The sequence below is a fragment of the Vigna umbellata genome, chromosome 2 (assembly GCF_029865625.1).
Source record: "Vigna umbellata cultivar VRB3 chromosome 2, Vumbellata_1.0, whole genome shotgun sequence".
Taxonomy (NCBI): Eukaryota; Viridiplantae; Streptophyta; class Magnoliopsida; order Fabales; family Fabaceae; genus Vigna; species Vigna umbellata.
In genome coordinates this window covers 12895211-12917801 of record NC_142166.1, presented here as the reverse complement: position 1 = coordinate 12917801, position 22591 = coordinate 12895211, and the positions used below count along the sequence as shown (strand labels likewise).

At 32.4% G+C, this 22591-nt stretch overlaps 2 protein-coding genes across 4 annotated transcripts; one reads left to right on the top strand and one right to left on the bottom strand.

Annotated features, from left to right (window-relative positions):
• Positions 1–2184: 2184 nt before the first annotated feature.
• LOC124843588 (uncharacterized) lies at positions 2185–6431 on the top strand. 2 transcript variants are annotated; one of them, XM_047320365.2, is made up of 16 exons: positions 2185–2261; positions 2388–2474; positions 2895–2992; positions 3115–3215; positions 3315–3393; positions 3543–3603; positions 3765–3811; positions 3912–4004; positions 4107–4197; positions 4369–4417; positions 4807–4923; positions 5003–5150; positions 5493–5585; positions 5660–5728; positions 5955–5997; positions 6115–6431. In XM_047320365.2, the coding sequence occupies exons 2-16, from the start codon at positions 2417–2419 to the stop codon at positions 6213–6215; spliced, it is 1248 nt and encodes a 415-aa protein (XP_047176321.1). In that variant the 5' UTR covers positions 2185–2261; positions 2388–2416; the 3' UTR covers positions 6216–6431. The 2 variants fall into 2 exon arrangements, with proteins under 2 accessions (XP_047176321.1, XP_047176320.2); XM_047320364.2 differs by lacking the exons at positions 2185–2261; positions 2388–2474 and having other exon boundaries at positions 2819–2992.
• Positions 6432–9808: 3377 nt separating this feature from the next.
• LOC124843587 (E2F transcription factor-like E2FE) lies at positions 9809–16836 on the bottom strand. 2 transcript variants are annotated; one of them, XM_047320363.2, is made up of 10 exons: positions 16637–16836; positions 16433–16553; positions 16271–16348; positions 16135–16191; positions 15929–16037; positions 14767–14834; positions 14605–14674; positions 13169–13230; positions 12605–13021; positions 9809–10235 (listed from the first exon to the last, which is right to left on the bottom strand). In XM_047320363.2, the coding sequence occupies exons 1-9, from the start codon at positions 16702–16704 to the stop codon at positions 12605–12607; spliced, it is 1050 nt and encodes a 349-aa protein (XP_047176319.1). In that variant the 5' UTR covers positions 16705–16836; the 3' UTR covers positions 9809–10235. The 2 variants fall into 2 exon arrangements, with proteins under 2 accessions (XP_047176319.1, XP_047176318.1); XM_047320362.2 differs by having other exon boundaries at positions 12613–13021.
• Positions 16837–22591: the final 5755 nt, after the last annotated feature.

Below are 22591 nucleotides of genomic sequence, written 5' to 3'. Positions count from 1 at the left end.
GAAAACTTACGAAGGCTTTTTTAAATTAAATCCCATTTAATCACTATATAAATTTTCTTTCCTTTCCAACACTTCACACGTTTTTGAGCTATGACAATATTGTTAGTCTCCTGTCTACCCCGGATAAAGAGTAAACATATACTCTATTACTTTAATCATTAAAGTTTTTGTAAGTGTTATTTCTTTTATGTTGTAATAAAAACGAGATATGCCAATTTATTGTACTCAACCGATTATTTATCCAATGTTTTTTATACTTACATTTGGAGAATTTATATTGCAATTCTCTTATTTGAATTTTTTTTAACTAAATTTTTATTTTAATCTAACCATTAACTAAGAGTATGTCTAATACTTTATCTCCTATAACATATAACCAGACATCTATATTATTTTCTTCATGAATAATATTTCGCCTCATATTTAATGTATTTTGTTCTTCAAATTCTTTTATTCTAAAGATTCGTCCACTCGTTTACATTTTAAAAGTAGATTAACATGTTCTTGAGTTTGTAAATATTGGTGGAAGTGGTGAACTTGCATCCAGTAGTCTAAGTCAACGGTTAATTAATTTACCACAAAATTTTGTATAGCTTCTAGAATGATAAAATTCCTATAAAGTAATTTACAATATAATGTGTTCCTTTTGAGGGTGCATCTATAAGTGAAGATGCAACTTGCACTTTATTTATTACTTTATTACTACAATGTTAGACTTTTTGGACCCACAAAAATAAATGCGACGTTGTATGATGCTGAGAACATAGCAATTAGGTTGCTTGATGAAGAAGAGAAAAATATTTTGAAGCATTTTTAATGTCTACTTTTCCAGTATCTTGATGTAAAAGTAATTGATTGTGTGGTTAGGTATTAATCTCACATGATTGGTGTACCAATTTGTCTTTCTCAGGATTTAGAATCTAAACTTCCCTTTTTTCCATCTCATGAAAGCAACTTCGTTAACAATCTGCTTTTCTTCTTCTGTGTGCTATATAACATTTCTTTCTCACTACTTTTTTCACTTCAAACAACATATAACGTTGTCTTTTCTTTCTTTTGTTTTCTGTGTCTCAAATTATGATTGACGAATGCATGAACATGTTATTAGGGTTACTAGCAGGTAAGGAGTTAATTAGTTATTCAATTTCCACTTTGTACACGTTGTATTGCTCCTTCCTTTTGTTGTCTTCATCGTTTGTGTCATTTCATACCAAAATTTCAGCCATTTGTTAGGTTAAACTCAACTTCTATCAGCTTATATTAATTTAATGAAAACGAGATAAATCGATCCAACTAAAAAAATATTTAATAACCAAAATAATTAGTTACTATATTAATTAAGTTATATACTATTTTTAAATTAAAAATTATTAGTATTTAAAATATTTTTTGTATTATGGATGAAAAAATATAGTTGATTTATAAATCAGAGTCTAATTTCTAACATTATAAAACATTTAATTTTTTATTATTGATTTTAAATTTTAAATTAAAAACTAATTTAGATACTAATTAATAAGTAAAATTTATTTTACCTTAACACTACAGTAGGATTTTTATAAAAATAAATAAATTCTTAGGTCACACAATTTTGACGAGAAGTCAACTTTTTTTTTTAAATTCATGGAGAAGGGATTCATTAATCTTCAAATTAAACTTAAAATTCTGAGTCGAGATCAAAAGGTTACTTGATAATTAAGCACGGAAAGATTTTGAAGATGCATGAAGAAAATATTTTTAAAAAATAATATGATTTATGAAAATTGTAATAAACTATATTTTTTTTTAATTTCTGTGACATCAGTTGTTTAACATTTAATATTGTCAGTAAAACATATGAAAATTTATAAAATGATGAAATATGTCATTAAATGATCCTCATTTATATGCGAAGTTTTGTACTAATATATTACACAAAGTTTTCATCACTATTAGTTAATGATAATTTAATATATTAATTAAGTAAAATATAAATGCTTTTAATTATTAGATTCTCAATCAATGTCATGATTAACATTTTCCAATAACGTATTAAATATAAATGGATGGTTTCTCTTTAAACTAATATTGTCGTAGCAGTAACAGTCAAAAAAAAAACTCAGAAAATAAAAACAGAGCAGGAAAAAATGGAACAGTGTAAAATTTACTGAGTTGTGTGTTTATATGTACCGACAACGAAACTTGTGATCTGATAAACAAATCCAAGACAACCTCATCTAATCTAAGCCCCGAAACTACATTGCAATTTCACATTTTTGTTCGTTAGTTTCTCTCTCTCCCTCCCTCTCTTTCTCTTTCTCTCTCTTCTGTCTGTGACATCAGTCACCCCATTCTGAACTCTGAAACTCAACCTTATTGTTTCTTCTCTTGCGTCTTAACTGTTTCAGGGCATCAAAGTTTCTCCCTTTTAGCCAATATGGTAACTGCAGATGAGAGGGTCGTCGCTGTGATCATGGTTGGAGGACCCACTAAAGGTATTCCTTTCCCTTCCATTCATTCATTCACACCACAATTTTTATTCACTCAATGCCACTTCACCATTTCACTATTCACTGATTTCAATTTCTCGTCTTAGTTTCTTAAGTTCAGGCCACACACATTGGTTTTTCAAGTTGTATTAAATGTTTGCTTGGCCAACCTATTACAAATTGATTTTGAAGTTAAGTGATTTGTGTTGGCTCTTTTCGCTATAAAACCAAGTTAGTAGTTCAGTTAAAAGTTTTGATCCAACCCAAAACTTTCTGGACCTTGAATCAATTCCTTGATGTGAAACTGAACTTCTTAAGATTTACTTTAAATCGTTATAACTGGTATTATAATGTGGTTTTGGAGAATGGTTCATTTATTTCTCCTTGATTATGATTCCATAGTTTTTGTTATGTTTGCATGTACAGGTACTAGATTTCGTCCATTGTCATTCAACGTACCCAAGCCACTGTTTCCATTAGCAGGACAACCAATGGTTCATCATCCTATTTCTGCTTGTAAAAGGGTACATACCATACACAATTGAACACAATTGTGAATATTTTTAACTAAGAATAATCATAAATGATGTATTATCTTGTATTTTTGTATAATCTACCAAGTACCTAACTGTTATTTGTGTCCCAGATTCCTAATTTGGCTCAGATTTATCTGATTGGTTTCTATGAGGAACGTGAATTTGCCTTATATGTATCTTCTATCTCCAATGAGCTTAAAATCCCTGTTAGGTTTGTTGTCTTTTCTTTCTATGCATCTCTTGTAACCTTTAATTTTTTCTAAAGACAAGATTGGTCTCTTATGTCATTTTTTTTCTTCTGTAATATTAGATACTTGAAGGAAGACAGACCACATGGTTCGGCTGGTGGCCTTTATCACTTTAGAGATCTGATCATGGAAGATGATCCGGTTTTTATCTTTATCTATGACTTTGTCCATTCTTGATTTTATCTTACATGTGTGTGTGTTCAGAAAGTGTCTATTTCACTTATTTTAATGTCTTATGCACTAGTGCTTGTGTTACACGTTTTAATAGTCTTGACCGTGTTGTATGGCAGTCATATATCTTTTTGCTGAACTGTGATGTATGCTGCAGTTTTCCACTGCCAGAAATGCTAGGTAATTTCTGTTCTGATGTACACTAGTTTCTTCTACTTGCAACTGTTTGATGCTTTAGTTTCTTTGCAGAAGAAAAACTTTTAGCTTACTTGATATATTTTAACTGTTATATGGCTGTGGCAACAATTAATTGTTTCTTTTACGTTCACCTATGGCTACAGATGCTCACAAAAGATATGGCGGGATGGGAACAATACTAGTTGTGAAGGTTGGAGAATAAACACACAGAAGAGTATCATACACTGTATTTTTATCATTATTTTTGTTGATTAGCCTCTTACATTTTTTATTTCTTCCTCCTTTTGAAGGTTTCTGCAGAGTCAGCGAGCGAGTTTGGGGAATTAGTTGCTGATCCAACAACTAATGAACTATTGCATTACACAGAGAAACCTGAAACTTTTGTATGTTCATCATGTGCTTATTCCTCGAACTGCTGAAATAAAATTTGAAAATTTTCCTCTCCTCCACACTTTTGTTTACTTTACTACCTTACTTGAATGCAGGTAAGTGATCGTATAAACTGTGGTGTGTACATATTTACACCAGATATCTTTACAGCCATAGAGGGTGTTTCTACTCAGCGCAAAGACAGAGGTCAGCTAAATACTTTAGGCTGACCCATATGAATTATTTAAAAGAAAAAAGAAAAACTTCACCTTTAATTTCAAAACGTGAAATTCTTCATTTCATTTAACTTGTTCTGGCCATACAGAATTGGAAATACTGCAGTTTGTCCTCGTGTGTATTAACTCGCTTTACTTGCAGCTAACCTAAGACGCGTTTCCAGCTTTGAAGCAATGCAGCCAGACCCAAGGTTTGTACATATGAAAAGTCGAAAGACTTAGCATCAGCTAGAAAAATTTCATGGCTCAAACAGGATCCATGCAGTTTGCTTATTTAAGTAGTTACATTAGCAATCAGATATCATTCTTTTCCAATTTGCTTATTTAATAAAATGTATGATACTCAACTTTTACATATAATTGAGTACTAACATTTATTGAAGATAGCAAATAGTTGTTGAATCGCTGACTAATAGTAATCAGTTCACTATGGGGCTTTTATAAATCTTGTTTGCATACCTAGGATACATGCTGCTTTTCCTGCATCTGAAGTTATTATTTCAAAGCTAGAGTTATATTATGCACACTATGCACAGTTTACAATTACTGTAACATCTGATTCTGAATAGTTCTTCTTCAGGACTCTTCCAGCAAATTATGTCAGATTGGATCAAGATATCCTCTCACCTCTTGCGGGGAAGAAACAGTTATATATTTATGAAACCAATGACTTTTGGGAACAAATCAAAACTCCAGGGTAAGCCTGCATATTATGTTACACATTTTCATCATTTTTTCCATGGCAAGTACCATAAATGTTGACTTAATTCTTGCAGGATGTCCATAAAATGTTCTAGCTTGTATCTTGCCCAATTTCGCCACACATCTCCCCATCTACTAGCAAATGGAGATGGTATTAAGAAAGCCGGCATCACTGGTGATGTTTATATTCACCCGTCAGCAAAAGTGCATCCATCTGCTAAGGTGAAGAATATCCTTAATCAGAGGCTTTCACTATCTTCTCGGTTTCTCTGTTTCAGCCATGATAGACATGGTGGTTTTCAAATTTTTAACAGTTTAAGGATATTATTTTTCCTTCTGATGCATGATAGACTTAATTTTCCTATCAGTTTGTATTCATATTATGATTTATTTACAAATTGTATAACTTTGCCCTTTGGATTGGAGTCGTGAACATACACTTTTTGTTGAAATCACATCATGCAGTCCCCACCCAAATGCAAAAAAGAACAAGAGAAGAAGATCTAAATGACATGAAGAAACAAACTGATATGAAAAATAACTCTTGTAAATTTTATTGAACAGATTGGTCCAAGTGTATCAATATCTGCAAATGCTCGTATTGGAGCCGGTGCAAGGCTAAAAAATTGTATCATCCTTGATGATGTAGAGATCAAGGCAGGTGTACAGTTAATTGGTTTGAATTGCATAAGTGTTTTTGGAACTCAACATTTTCATATTTCATCTTACAGGAAAATGCTGTTGTTAGTCATGCAATTGTTGGATGGAAATCCTCTATTGGACTATGGGCACGTGTCCAGGCAAGTTAGAAAATTCTTTCTACATATCTATAGCTCTCAAAATGGCTCAGAAACACTTATAATGATGCCTTCTCATCTAGTTAACCAGGAAGAAGATATTCCCATTATATAATGTTATCTTGTGCTTACATTTTCATTTTCTATCTTTACACTCAATTTCCCTTTTTTGGGTAAATATGTTGATTCTATTCACAATTTGTTTGCTAAATTGGATATACTGAATCAGGCTAGTGGAGATTACAATGCAAAGCTTGGGGTAACTATACTTGGTACCTCTCTTAACTTTGTCTCTTACTTTTCTTAGGCTATATTTGTTGTTTATTTATTGCTATGTAAAGGTAAAGTTAAATTCAACTGTGGAATTCTTGTTCCCTTGGTTTGAGCAGGTGAATCTGTAACAGTTGAGGATGAGGTGGTGGTTTTTAATAGCATTGTTCTGCCACATAAGACCCTAAATGTTGGTGTTCAAGATGAGATTCTTTTATAGAACTTCTATGGCTCCCATTGCTGGCTTCTTTTTTCCCTTGTCATTTTATTTGCCGTTACTTGTGCTTAATTTAATATCTAGTTCGGAAACTGATCAAAACAATGCATATCATCCATTTTGTTACAAAATTGCAATATATTCATTGTTGTATACGCACACTTTAATGTTGCTATTTTAATAAGGACAATGATATTTTCTGAAAGTGTTTTACACCCATTTGATACTCTCTCTTTTTTTCTACAAATATAAAAGTTTATTTTTTAAAGATCATTTTATTCTTAGAGTAGGTTGTCAGATAGTTGTTTTTGGCTGCAAACAATCTTTTTCCTTCAAGTGTGTAGTGTGGTATAAATATATATTCTATTGTGCAAAAGTTTCAAGTGTCATATACGACACCATTATCGCTAATATTAACTTAAGTAGCACAAAACAGCATTCCATACCAGCACTGAATCAAACTGTTAACTGAAATGTGAAACAAATAATTTTTTTGTTTAAAACTGAACTAAAATGAAAGCATACTTAAGTAAGAAAATTCTTTGAAATTTTTAAATTTTTAAAAATTATTAATTATTTAAGTGGCAAACTAATACTTTTGGACCAGAACCCATATGAATTAGACAGAGACATAAGACTTGAACATGTAAATGTATAGGGGGCTTCTTCCTACACTTCAAGTTTTCTTCTTGCATCCCCAAATTTTACTCTCATCTCCATTTTAACCCTACAAATTATATATTATATATTATATATTAAATAATTAGGTAAACATTATTTACTGTTGTTACCCGCACCTCGTAACATTATTTACTACCATTGTAAATGTGTAACATTATTTACTCCCCATTCCACATCCCTAAGTAACTTCTTCTTTCTTCACCACACGGACTTTCCTTCACCACACAAAGTTCGTGGTTGCTTGAAGTCAGAGTTTTTACTCTAACCATTTGAAGCTTGCTAAAGGTGATCTACTGGGTAGTAAAAGAAGATTGGATCTATAAATAGTTTGAACTACAAGTATGGTTTTCATCTTAAATAGTTTAGATTGTATCGAGTTTTCCAACGTGGATGAGTTACAACCACCGGATTTTGTAATTTAATTTGTGTTTATGGGTTTCAAAATCCAGTTTTTGAAATTGTTCATTGGATTTCAAAATCCAGTTCTATTTCCTTCAAACAAAACGAATTATGAAATCTTGTTAACAATCAAACAATTATATAATGCAAGATACACTTACAAATGATCATTGGGAGGTTCAAAAACTAAATAACAGTAGCTAATAATGTTGTTAGAACGTGACAAATATACTCATTGGAGTAGATGTATTGTTGTTTTGTTCTCTTATCCAACATGATTTGTTTAAAGAACTTGGCCAGTGATACACATGCAAGATTATTAGTAAGTTATGGTCAAGTAGAAGAATTGAAGAAGTCTTTGTTAGTAGATTCACAATCAGAGGTACTTTCTCTTATACCTTATACTTTACTTAGACATTTTTTTCTATAACGATTTGTTTCATTAATTACAGTCTACTATGAACAAGTGGATGATTATATCAAATATAGGTTATGTTACTTCTAATCAATATAATGTCATCAATATGTTTGTCATTGGTTCAAATTATTATGATCTTCCCACTATGTTTATGTTTTACACCACCTTCTGATTGTAGACAACATCGACTAATCAGTATAAGACATGTTCATGGTTCTCATTTTGTGCAGGTAAAGTAATTAGTTTTTTTTACATTATATAGCACTTTCATTTACTAATATTACTTTACAGGTTCACCTACAAGAAGGTTGTCCTATATCAGTGATGATATCATATCGTCTAACAATTGTTACCCTGAGACTGGAGCGTGGTCATCCTTTTATGTTAGTAGGATGCAAACATTTGGAGAGTTGATGGGAATCAGTACTAGATATATAAACTTGTAGTATGAATGATATTTGAATTATGTAACTTAATTTTATAAAGGAAAATATATTTTTGTCAAGCATCAATTATAGAGATTAATTATAGATATTAATACAAAGTTCAAAACAACATAAAACATAATAAATACATTACTAATACATGCAAACATCTATCCATGTAGATGGATGTCAACCTTATACAGTACGATCTTCTCTATTGTAGAGGGCACATTCCTACGACACCTCACAAGTTATTTGTAACGCCTCGTGAATCTGTGATGGCATACCTTCTAACCAAAACCAAGCATCTTCAATAAGATTAAGAGTCATCTGTGGAAGGTGGGTATAAACTCTCTCTTGGGTCATCATGGAGCTTTTAGTAGAGTAGAATAAATTGGACCTTGTATTTTGTGCCAAGTAGTTTATGATTTATTTTGGGCTCTTTATTTTGGGTCAAATAGTCTATGATTTATTTTAGGCCTTGTATTTTTGGGTAAAGCAGTCTAGGATTTATTTTAGACCTTGTTTTTTGGGTCAAGTAGTGTAAGATTTTTGGACCACTTGAGTCAACAAAGCCCAAGGCCCAAAGTGGATGTCCATAAGCTTAGGTTGACCATGTGGTCAAAGTTTTTAATCTAGCTTGGCGGACAAGAGTGTGGGATATCCTAACTATGTGAGTGTGGTCATGTGTCATGCTGTCATTGGAAAAGATTTCACATAGTTAGTGGTTACGTCATAGTAGCCACATGTCCTCCTCCTATTGGAGAAGATTTTGCCTTTGTCTCCAAGTTAGGTCAATGTAGTGTTTTTAAGATTTGCTTCTACATTTTGGAGATACTCTTAGCTTATAAATAGATGTATTCTCCCTTGTATTCACACTTTGATATTAGTAATGAAATGCTGCCAAAATATTGAGTCATTTTATTACTATCTAATTTCAAGGTTAGAGCATCCTAGGTGGTCTCCTCTATTAAGTTTTATAGATGAGGATGTTCATTGGGACAATGAGACCTGAGCTCAACCATATAAGGGATTGACATCACTCTCTATCCAAAACCTTAAGACAATGGATTAATGGGTTTTCATCTTCATATGATGCTTCACTTTCTCATTTTTACCAAATGTGGGACTTAGGCTCATACTTGAATTCCCAACAAACCACGTTCCTCTAGAGTTGGCCTAACCTTTCCAAGAACACCATCAAAACACCACCACATCACCATTAAAGCATCAAAGGCCATGAGTCTCACCCTTATCCTCAATAGCTTTTGCACCTTCATCCTTACCATAACATCCCTTCTAGTTTTGATTCAACCTAGATTGAGGAAATTGTTATCATTTGATAATTAGAGCTTAAGTTATTTTTGTTTGTCCTTGTATTTTTCTAACATTTTCTTGTTGTAACTATCATTAAATGGTCCAAATCTAGTTTCCTTACACACAAAATCATTTTGACAGTAAACATTAACAATTTTCAAAATTATACTGCATCTATCTCATATTCAAAACGGAGAGAGGAAACAGCAACGTTTTGGCTTGAACCGCTACATTTATTTGTATTTCAGCATGGATATTTTAATTTAAGTAAATAAGTGAAAATATAAAGAAAATTTGTAACAAAAGTGAAATTATTAAATTTAATAATTGAAAATATAAATTGATAGTTTATGGAATGATATTCACTTTGTATATTATAATTAATTAATAAACAAATGAAATAAGTGTTATAGACAATCTACAAGAATGGTTAATTGATCTTAAGCAACAAGGAAATCAACACGCTAACAGATGAAAAACTGAATTCTTTAATGGACATTTCCTTTTGAGAAAGCTGCTATAAATTTAATAACTTTAAAAATTATTTAATACACGGAAAGCATTGATTCCATTTTGAGAAAACTACAACAATTTGACTAACTTTAGTCATTTAATACATGGAGAACATGGATTCTTTAAATGATCATTCCTTCTTGAGAAAGCTACAATCTTTTACTACCTTCGGACACGTCAATTATAAGGTTTTCGTTGGCTTCTTCTCAGCAACTTCAGAGTACCATGATTTCCACGCATCCATGTAGTGAGAGAATAGATCTCTCAAAGCTGCATCACAAAATACACATACATCAAATAAATTTAATTTTCAAAAATAAAATTGCTACGACGGTACATTGAAATGGAAAGTATAAATCTTTCAATTGTTGTAACCCAATTCCATACTACTACAGAAAATCAAAGACATTTATACTTTGCATCAAAACTTTAACTTATTTAATTGAATTGTTTCCTGAACATCTTTTGACTAGCTTCAATCACAACATAATGTAAAAATCTCAACCGGACCGACCATATTTCAACTCAACCTCAACCTGAACATATTCAAATTTGATCATGGCTTGATGAGTATGTTAAACTTTATCCGAACAAAGCATCTCAATTTAAACTTGGTCAAGTCATATTCAACCCGCTCGTGATGAAAGGCATAATCAATAAGAACCGAAGCATCACATTTTCAATTCAGTCTACACCAAGACATATTTGGTTCAATCTCAGTCAAGATATTTTTAACTTGATCAAAGTTAAAATATCTTCAACTCAGTTTCTGTTAATTTATATTTCGGTTTTCTCCTTTATGACATCTTCGACTCATTCCCTAAAACAAGTTCATGGTTTGATACCAATTTAAAAATTAGTCAATAATTTAAAATCAAACCGATTAAAAATATCATATTTGATCTTAAATTCAATCATTAATTGAATTGCATGGGATATGGATATGGACTCAATTTTTATCCATGTACACACATCTTTTTATATTTAATGCGTACGACACATCTCCAAACTAAGCATTAATGTTTTGGTTTGACAACTATGCAATCAATGGACTTTCCATATAACATTAAAAAAGGCAAATCATTAGGAATGATCATAAAGTTGATAGATTTATTAAGAGTGTTAGTGGTAGGGCGTTAGAATCTTATTACAAGTTATAAGACTTCCTAAATTAAGAGTACGAGATTTTAGTGTAGAGTTTACAAGGTCTCAGACTCTTCGACTACAACCACCTTCTGTAGTGTAATTTGTAGGCTTTATCAATTTAATTGTTAGAAAGAAATGAACTGGACCAAATCAGTTGCATGCTAATTTTTCTTCCCTATAAAATACTAATTAGTAGATATCTATCATACAAGGCGAGAACATGGTATACAGGGTGAATTCTTGTGGAATTATGCTGTCAGTTGTTAAGATGAAAGGAATTATGCTGTTCCTAATAATTTACCATCAAAACTATGAAGAAAACTAAAGAGATAATAAAAAGAACAAGACTGGCATTTCTTTATTGATAATACCTGAATACAATGGAAACCCTGCATAACAAACCTAATAAATAACCTAGTTGTGCCATCATGTAAAAGTTAGGAAATAAAATGAAACTATTTACGAGATAATAATTTAGTTCTATCCTTCATAAATATGATTGAATCATTGGGCACCCTGCTTAAAATATCCATGCCCCTCCAAAACGATTCTCACTGTAACTAACTCATCCTACCCAACCTATCAATGCCCCTCTAAAATGATGTTGACGTCACCAACTGTGACAAAAATCTCTCCTACTATCTCATCATTCTTCGCACTCTGTAAATTTGCACTAGCTTTGGACCTACTATTCTAAACCCTCCATAATTTGGGTTCATAAAACAATTGGTTAACGAGAGCAGTATTCAGGTCTCTACAGGATCTCAATGGTGGACCATCGAACAACCAACCATAGTAATCGAACTCCTATCATTACAGAGAACATGCCCTGCTCTTCACTTTCAGTCTATTGGAACTCAGGCACCAACCTACTTGCAAGTTGCAAACATCTACCCACTGCATACCACACATGTTGACCCTCTAAAAAGAATTATAAATAGGGTTGCCTATAAGGTAAACGTGCAAACTAAAACAAATATTTAATTTTTTCATTCTTTTCCACAAAAAGGCTTATAATTAACAGCCAATAAATGAACTTGTTAAATATAAATCATTCTAAATTTCCATCTACCAACTTGAAGTTTGACATCAAAGGGACAGAAAATATATTAGACTTTTTTTTCTTATAAACATAGTACATATATAAAAATCAGTTTCCATTTCAGAAGGTTAAGCAGGGTACTGGTGCAATTATGATTTGTAATTCAACAATATGCAAGTAGATTTACTTGACATTCGGAGAAACAAGAGAACATGATTTCAGAAGAAACTAAATACTGTAGTCAAAGTTGCAGTCTTTGTTTCACATTAGCTAATAAAATTGCAACTTTACACTTAGTAAGTCACATTTACAGTCGTAGTTCAAACAAAACACAGTAGAGTCTACTATTTTTTTGCCGTAACAAATGAAGGATAAATTTACATCTAGTACAACTGTTCTTATGCAGATATACAAAACAAAATTCCATATCTATTAAGCAGGGGAGGATTACCTAGATACCTTGGTTTTGATACTGAGGACGATGAACCTGTGCGAGGCTGTCCCAGTCATGCACCTGATTCCCGCTATTATTTTCAGAGGTTCCGACTTTGGGCACATAAGCTGGAGCGAAAGGACCAAACTGATAGCCCTTTGAAGTTTGTTTTGCATCTTTTTCAAAGTTGCTTCTGTCGAGCTGTACTCTGTAACTGATATTTTCTTGTTGATTTTGCATTTTACAGGTGTGGCCATCCAAGAGAAAATCAGTTTTGCTCCTTTTAAAACTTGTGTTTGTGATGTCAGTTCCAAACTTTCTTTTCCCTGGCTCGTTGAAATTTGAATTGTGAGCTAAGTCAACTGATTCACTCCATGCTTTACCTCTCCATCCCAACCATCTAAATGCTGGTTTTCTTGTATTTGTTGTATGGGTCTGCATCCATAGCAAACTCATCTTAAGACTACTGTAATTCAGTTGGATACAGAAAGCTGCAGAGCCAACTTTAAATGGTGAAAAAGTAAAACACTGCTTTTCTAAGATTCTAAGAGGAAATTTGAAGTGCACCGAGGAGAATATCACCTTCTCGATTAGGTTCATGGAGGATAACACATTTGCAATATCATATAGGCGTCTGACTTTAGCTGAAAGGCCAGTATCATACAAATAAAAACTCAGAAAGTTAAATTCTTTCTTTGTCAAACCATGATGAACAAGCATAAGGGTGTAAATGGAAGAGTTTACATCTTACGACAAACAATTAGGTAAGTGTTTGAGAAATAGGTAATCAAATCGGGATTCAAATAACGAGTCGTCAAGCTATTTTTTAAAAGACTGAAATATTACTTTAATATATCATACAGATAACATATAGTTTTCAATGTAAACAATTTCAATTAAAAATAAATACAATTTAAGCAGAAAACAATAATTTTCATTTTTAGTGTAGTATATACGTAATACAATAAAAACGAAAATAAATATTTATGAATAAAAGTAAACAAATGGATTAAATTAGACAAGACCCTCTAGAATCTTTTTATTTCAACTTATCTAGTTTCAAAATCTGTTTCTTCTAAAATCAAAGAAATCATACTTATATAGCGTATCTTAATTGAATTGCATATAATGATCAAAAAATTTATTTTTATCATATCCATTTATATTCATTTATAGACAATTTAGATATACATATATATGTAGATACGCATATAAAATACTATTAACAATTTTTTTCTACAGAAACTCTTTAACTGGAAAGTCATATAAAATAACACTATTAGATATATATTGTTTAACTGGAAAGTCATATAAAATAACTATTATGATAACCTTAGTTTAGAAGAATGGAAACAAAACGACTAAATAACTGTATGGATTACTGGCATTGAATGAGTGAGTGGCAAATAAAGTAGTGAAATAACAAAATAAGATAAGTTTACAAGTGTTTTTTCAATTCCTTTTCATTTAAAAATTTAAACTGGCGTAACTTTTTAATATTTTTCACGAAACTAGGAGAAAAAATATAAATTGTTGAACCGTAACAACGATAATAACTTAAGAGATTCATTTATGATACAATTAAATTGTATCAATTATTAATCTTAGATTCTCCAACAATAGAAAACTTATAAGATTAACTTATGATCTGTCCATGAACAGTCTTTGACCTATTTTAATAAATTTTTCAAAATAACTCATGAAAATGATTTGCTATCTATATATAAGAAAAAAACTAGCACCATTCTCTAAGACGCACATCTAAACACACTCGTTTCTATTAACTGAAACTTACTAAACATAACTAAATTTTGTCTCACTTTTTTCTAATAAGTCTTATACATGCTTTGTAGTTCAAACAAATTTTAACCAATAATAGAATGTGTTAGAAAGTGTATTGACAGCCCTCGTACACATAAAAATAGTTTACACATTAATACCTGTATTAGAAGCACTTTGTTATACGAGTGCTTAATTAAGATATTTACCAAGCCATACCAGAGTTTAGTATCACTTACTCCTCATTATTGATGTATTAGCATTTCCAAGCAACAGCTTTGCAGCTTCGTCAAGGGAGATCATTTCGATCTGAAAAGTATGTTGTTAAAAATGTCAACATATATTAATATGTTATAAAGTTAGAATATCCGAGAAAAATTCGATAAATTAGCGACACTCACGCTAGAGCAGATAAAAAGCTTAACAAAATTCTGAGTAAGCAATGCCAGAGATTTTTCCCTTCTGTTTTCTGCAATGGCAAATACCACAACAACCTTTAGGTTTCATATTTCAAAGAAAATAAATACCAATAACATACTATCTAAATTGCGTCACCAAACCACACCCGTTTAAAGTCCACACGATTATGATAAAGATTGAAGGTATATTATAAGTGGTAAAGCATCCTTGCCATCAACAAATAAAACAGCTACGCAAATAACGTAGTCTCCTATTTAGGGATTGAATTACGTGTTTATTTGAAAGAATGTTGGCAAAATGTTGGTTAAAATTAATATTCAAGTGATATGATTTATGCTTGGATTTTTGCATCCAAAAAACTTTTAATAAAATTCAATATAACTTTTTTATCAAACACAAAAACTACGTAAATTTGATACGACTCAGAATTAATTTTAAGCTCAATTAAATCCTTAATGTGAAACTAAACATGTAAACATGTACCTAAAATCACATTAACTGATTAACGTGATTCTGAAGAAATCAACATGAAACCAAACACGCACGATTCGACCTTGGAATCCATTTCTGTTCATAAAAATGAGGCAGTATATTAAAAATTTTTGGCAATTATTTTTATTTGTAAGAGAAAAACCTTACTAATAACCAACAATAATGTTAAGAAATCTCCTCAGCTCCCATGTCGAACGTCACAAAATAATCACCTATTTTCTCTGTTCAATACCTCTTCTGTTATTTTTCTTTAAAAAAACTCAAATTGGGTATTTCTACTCTGACAGTCATATGATTGGTCACTTATCAGCTTGCTGACCCACTATAGCTTTGGAAAAAGTGGATCGATCTCAGTCATTCTTCTGATTTCAATGTTTAACAGTTTTAATATATAAATTGAGGGGGAAAGATTGCATGAAAACCAGAAAGGTACGATAACTAAGTGAACAGGGTGCAGTTGCTTATTAAACCTTGCAGCATCTACTTCCTGAGACAACATGCCACAGACATGTATTTTTCACAATAACATTCACAATGGCAAATAAATATTTATAACATATTTATTGAAGTGAAAATTAAAAACCAACGCAGCCAATGATTTTTAAATCAGCAAAATATTCGGAAGCAAAAAGAAAAAAATAATAAAAATACCATTCTTAGAGGATAGACCAAGAGCGGTGGAATCAGGAATTTCCTTGTCATTCTGACTTTCAGTATTGACAATGGGAGAAGTTTCCTCCTCATCCTCATCATCAGACACCTAAACCATTGACAACAATTCGACACTAAATTAGTCATTAACCCCAAAACTACGAAATAAAATCGTAAAATGAAAACACCAAAGGCAGTTCTCTCACTTTCGCGCTGTCATTGGAGTCATCAAAAGATCCAGGATTCTCTTTCAAACCATCTTCCTACAAAAACCTAAAATAAACATCAAATCTTAAACGCCAATAGTCCAACACAGTCATTTAATTTCGGAAGAAAAACAACCTTGAGTTCTTGCAAAGCCTCGGGAATCGCAGAAAAGCCTTTCCAGGTATACTGATTCTTAGCTTTTCTGGCCAGCACCTGAAATATAAAAACCAAGAATTTAAAAAAAAAACAAGAAAACATAAAGCAAGCACAAAACCTTGTAAGCGATCGAATACAAACCCCGACGCTCTCTAGGACATTGACGATGTCGTAGATCCGGCGTCTCTCAACACCTAATCGCGATGCGGCGTCATCGAGACCAATTAAGCGGACGCCATCTCTGTTGTAAAGCCTGAGAAAACTGCAAGATGAAGAAGCGCGTGAGAAGTAAAGGATGAAATTGAATTGGATAGAAGCAATTGATAGTAAGAGTGAGAAAGAGACTTGGTACACAATAAGCCGAGTGATTTCTGCTTTCGGCTATAGGTGTGGTGGGTTGAGGAGGTAGACATGGAAGTGCAGGAGCATCGACCAGGGTGGATGGGTTAGGGTAGACTGTGGAGAGAGAAGAAGAGGTGTTGGGACGGCGGGATAATAGTGTTTAAAAAGCGGGAATCAACCACAAGACCCCACATTGTTTTTTTCTTCCTTATATATGAATCAGAACTACAGCCTATTATATTTAACTAAGTTTTAAATTTAAAAAACTTATGTTACTTTATGCGTGATTAGGTTTCTGTACAACATAAGCGTGTTGCGGTGTCATCAATCATGTCCAGCGGCCGAATCTCAGCACAAGATCATTTTTATCTATAAAAAAAGTGTTTTCTTTAGTCAAATATTTATATACCATATTTTAATTTATTTATATTTATTACTTATTACGACACATGAATTTAAATTATATATTCTCTATTAACATTATTATTTATATAGTTCTGAGATATTAATTATAATTTTAAGATTTTATATGGTTTTTTTCTAATACAAAAAGTTAATAGATAAATAAAATATAATTTACTATTACTCAATTAACATGTGTTTTTTTCATAATTTTCATAATTTGCAAAAAGAATAACTTACAAATCAATTTTTTGAAAATTATATATAATTTTAATGAAAAATTGTCACGCAAACACAACTTTTCCTTTTCATTATTTTCTGTACAGAGTCAAGGACATAAAACAAAAAAAAAAGTATTACCGGAGTTTGATTCTTTGAAAGTTGTACGAATATATATATATATATATATATATATATATATATATATATATATATATATATATATATATAGATAGATAGACAGATAGATTTGTTAATGCGCGTCTGTTTTTCAGTTGGTACATTTTAGTAATCTGTACCGAGTTTTAGTAGACAATAATATTCTTATATATCATGCATTCTAAGTTTTAAGGTCAAGGGTATTTTAATCTCATTCTTCTCAACCCTTTCTCTTTGATCTCTCTCACTCCAACATTTTCTCTGTCATCGTATGCTAGTCTAACTGAAAAAAATCAAAAACATTGGTTGTTAAACAATTTTACAAAAAATGATTTTATAATGAGTTTTCATTTTATAATTTTTGTCTTATCTAATTTTATCCAATTTTCACAAGTATGAAGGAATTGGTAATTGACCTGCAAAAAATCAAAAATAATCCTTAAACAATTTCTTACAAAAAATGATTTTATAATAAGTTTTCATTTTATAATTTTTGTCTTATCTAATTTTATCTAATTTTCACAAGCATAATGACATCAAAGGAATTGGTAATTGGACTGGAAAAAATCAGAAACACTCGTTGTTAAACAATTTCTTACAAAAAATGATTTTATAATGAGTTTTCATTTTATAATTTTTTTCGTATATAATTTTATCTAATTTTCACAAGCATAATGACATCCGAAAGAATTGCTAACTGACGTGGAGGGTTTTTTTAGATAATTCAACAAATGCAGATGATGAAATTAGAGAGGTTAGTGAAGATGGTGAAATTGAAGAGATCTTGAATGAACCTTTGCCTAAAGGTGAATATGTCAATTCTTTACAAAGGGAGAGGGGTTTCTTTTTTTTAGTTTTGAGAATGAAAATTATTAAAATACCCATAACCTTAAAAGTTAGAATCCATATATATAAGGGTATTTTTGTCTACTAAAACCCGGTACACATTGCTAAAATGTACCAACTGAAGAACAGGCGTACGCGCGTTAGCAAACTCCATACATACATATCCGTCATCGTCTCCAATTCATAATGTGGTTCAGTGCCACTTGCAATGATAGAGAATCGTTTCTTCAATACACCAAATGTTCTTTCAATAACATTTCTGAGTGATGAATGTCGATGGTTAAAGAGCTCTCGTGCATTTTGTGGTCCTCTGCGAGAAAATTCTTTAAGGTGATATCTGACGCCTCTATATGGTGTCATAACCGTACTTTTCAGCATAAATCCAGCGTCGCCGAGATAGTATTTTCCTACAGGTATGTTCACATCAGTACAGATTAATTACAATAAATTCCCAATCATTATATTCCAATGAAGAGACTTACCTTGGGGGATGACCAACGGATCATCTCGATCAAGAGCATTTTTTAAGATTCTAGAATCAGATGCTGTGTCTTCCCACCCAGCTAGAACGTATGTGAATTTCATATCAAAGTCACATGCGGCAAACACATTTTGAGTTGGCCAATCTTTTCTACCACGAAATCTTGGAGCATCTTCTCTTGGCACCCTTACACGAACGTGAGTACCATCTATGGCCCCTAAGCAATCCTAAACATTGAATTAAGAAGTCATCATACAACTGCATAACATTAACATCCTTTCATAAAATCACAGTCTGACTAACACATTGAAATCATTACCTTGAAGTAAGGATAAAACCGACTGTTGTTCAACACATATGGATGAACCTCATCTCCTGATGGCTGAGTTAAAAATTCTGATTCTAGAGTTATAACAGCATCCAGCACATTGTGAAAGAATTTGCTTACCGTCGCCTGATAATGCTAATTCTTACCATTATCTAAGCATCATTTTAGTAGCAAAATCAACTCTTCTTTAGCTTATTACTTGCTTAAATCCTTTCTTTTATTTAGTTTTAGTATTTATCTATATTTTGGGCTACATTACGTAAATAATACTCTAATCCCCTGTTTTCTTTGATCTATTTTGATGTTAGGAAGATCCTCCATTACATTGAAGAGCCTCGGTGATCCAGGAAGTCTTTGATTTAACAGTCATTTTCGCTTAAGCGAGAATAATTTAGCTTAAGCGAGAATGACTATCTTCTCCAAGAAGAATTCTCGCTTAAGCGAGAATAATTTAGCTTAAGCGAGAATTCGGGCAGTATATATACTCACGAGGCAGAAAGAAAAATGGTCTTTGGTTCTTTGGAGGTGCGATTTCACGTCTGGAGCTCATGGAGGGCGCGAGGAGCTTGTGGGAACATCTCCTCCTCTTCCTTTGGGTCTCCTTCTTCTTCCATCTTCCATGTTTGTAAGCTTTAGGGTTCTCCATGAAATGGAGAACCAGATTCATCTTGTTAGGGTTAGATGTAGCTTATGAACTCTTGTGTAATGAATGATTGTTTCGTATTTATAAATGCCTTTTCTATCTATTACTAGTATTCTTGTTTCTGATCTTAAAGCTTGCTTGTAATGGGGACGTTCATGACTTGATTTTGGGGTTTCATTGAGCCAGGAATGGGATATGAAATCTTGAACTGAAACAAGAGTCCTTGTGGGTCATTGAGCCAGGGATGGGATATGATTCACATGTTGTCTTAGATCCTAGTTCTTAATGCGGGTTTGCTTGTTAGATTGTCCAAGGGATTGGAGTTTGATAAGGAAAACCTAGGCTCTTTCACCTAAGGGATTAGGGCTAGAGTGTTTTAGTGGATTGACTTTAGTAAGTTGATAGAGAGGAAATGAAATTGGTTATACACAAGAGTGCATTGGTAAAAACTAACCTTAACAATGTCATTTCATACCATTTCTAGTCTTTTCCATTTCCAAGTGCCTTCAATACCAAAGTCCAACCTTGTAATTACTTGTGAATTTATCTTTTTGCACATATTCTTAAATGATGAGTTGTTCTTGAGTCTAGATGAGTTGTTAATCGCACAATTTTCTAGTATTACGAGTCTCTTGGGAAAACGATACCTGGTCTTACCACGGTTTATTACTTGAACGATTTGGTGCACTTGCCAAAGAGATTAACAAGTTTTTGGCGCCGTTGCCGGGGACTCGTATCAATACTAGACTTTTGTGAGGTTTCTAACTTATGTAGATTTGATTTTGTATATAGAACTAACTCTTTTGTTGTAAATAGATTTTCACTTTTATTTGGGCTAATTTGTGGCTTTAGCCTAGTTGTGTCTAAGTGTATGCAGGGAGATGTTCACATAAGGAGGACTGCAGCCTCAAAAGCATCATGAAGACCCTGAAATTGAAGGAATTATAGGACACAAGGAGACAACTATGTTGAGCATCACAAGCTGCCACAAATTCTTCCTCCCTTGAAGATGCTCCAAGTGCTAAGTAAAAGATGAACAAGAAAGGGAGAAGAAAAAGAGAAAGACTAGTCACCACCACCCTTTGATGAGAGGCAAGGAACTCAAGCCTAGCAAGCCAAAGTTGATCAAGAGGATTGAGTGTTTTAAGATGTCAAGGTAGTGGAAGGGCAAAAATGAAGATTCTTATGCTATGAGAATTGATTTGGTGACTAGAAAGTGATTCAAGAAGAGTTGGTGAAAGGAGCACACCAACAACAACATTTGCACTTCATTGAGTAAACCGTCAAGCTAATGACGTTAAACAAGCGCTTTTGGGAGGCAACCCAATTTTCTTACCCTTTTTACTTATTTTTGTGTCATTTCCATTATTGGTCTATGTTATGTATGTTGTGTTTGGTTGCATTTTCGTGATTTTTGAGTTGTAATGTTGTTTTTGTGGTTTGTATAAGTGTATTATGTTAGTTTTAGCTTGGTTTGTGTGTAAGTGCATTGAATGAATGTGTAGAAAAAAAAATCATAGGGTGAGTGACTAATTTCGCAAGAATCTGCATTATTTTCGCTTAGGCTAAACTTTCTCGCCTGGGCGAGATATGCAGAAAAATGAAAAAATAAGTTTTGCTGATATTTTCGCTTAGGCTAAAGATGATTCGCTTAGGCGAGAATTGAATTTGAATTTAAGGTCCTCACTGGAATAGTTTCGCTTAAGCTAAAACTAAATCGCTTGGGCGAGATTTAGGCTAAAAATTGGGGTACCCACTGGAACAAGTTCGCTTAAGCGAAAATATTGTAGCTTGGGCGAAAATTTCTACTGCAAATCTAGCTTAAGCGAAATAAATTTAGCTTAAGCGAAAAATGTTTAGCTTAAGCGAAAAAGTTTTAGCTTAAGCTAAAATCTGATATGGTGCCCCCAATACTGGTTCTGCACATTTCTTTTTGTTGATTGATTTTGAGTTTTCTCTTGCTTTGCACTCTTTCACACACTTCTTTTGATGTGTTTTTAAACCTTTTTGTGTTGTTGTACCTTTGGGAAGCTTAATTTTAAGACTTCCCTCTATGTTCATGTACTTTTGTCTTTGTTTGTTTTGACTTTCATTGTTTTGTTTCTTTGCTTTATTTTGCATATTTCTTTTAGTATGTTTTTGGACCTTTCTCTTCAATTGTTGACTATGAGATACTAATTTTACTTTAAGCTTTCTTGGATAAGATCTTCCTTAGGAATTAAAGAGTTCAAAACCACCATTGGTCAACCTTTGAGACATGCCTGAGCTGAGAAACATATGACTTGAAGATTTTGCTGCTCGTGTAGCATGGCCTGGGGGCCAGGCCCCTACTGATGGGGGAGGTGGAGCAGTTGCGGAGTATAAGCTACTGGAGGAGGAAGATGTTACATATGAAAATTGAAGCTAGTGTTCTACGCTGTTGGAGCTGCAAAGAGTCCATTTTGATCGGTTCTTAATTTCAGTTTTAATTTGCAGTTCTTATTTACTTTCAGTTTTTTGTGTTTTTGATTTCTTTTTTACTTGCCTAGTGGATAGTTCTTTTGCAATTGGTTTGGTGATTCGAGTGAATCATATGTTATGCTTGAATTGAATACAAATCTTTTGTGCTTGCTCTTTATCTATGAAAATTTCTTTGAAAATTTAATTGAGATTATGTGGTTAAGTTTGTTGAACAGAGGTTGTGGTTGCTTGTATATGTTTAGATGGATGCTTGGTTTTAATTGTGATCAATATTCTTGGCATGATGTTTATCAAACTTTGGAACCCTTAGTAAACTTGTGAGATGTTGTGCCCAGAGTTTATTGTTGAGTGCTATCACTTTGAAATCACAGTTGATTTTGCCTAAGTTTCTCTATTTGAACTATTTGCTTGCTTGTTACA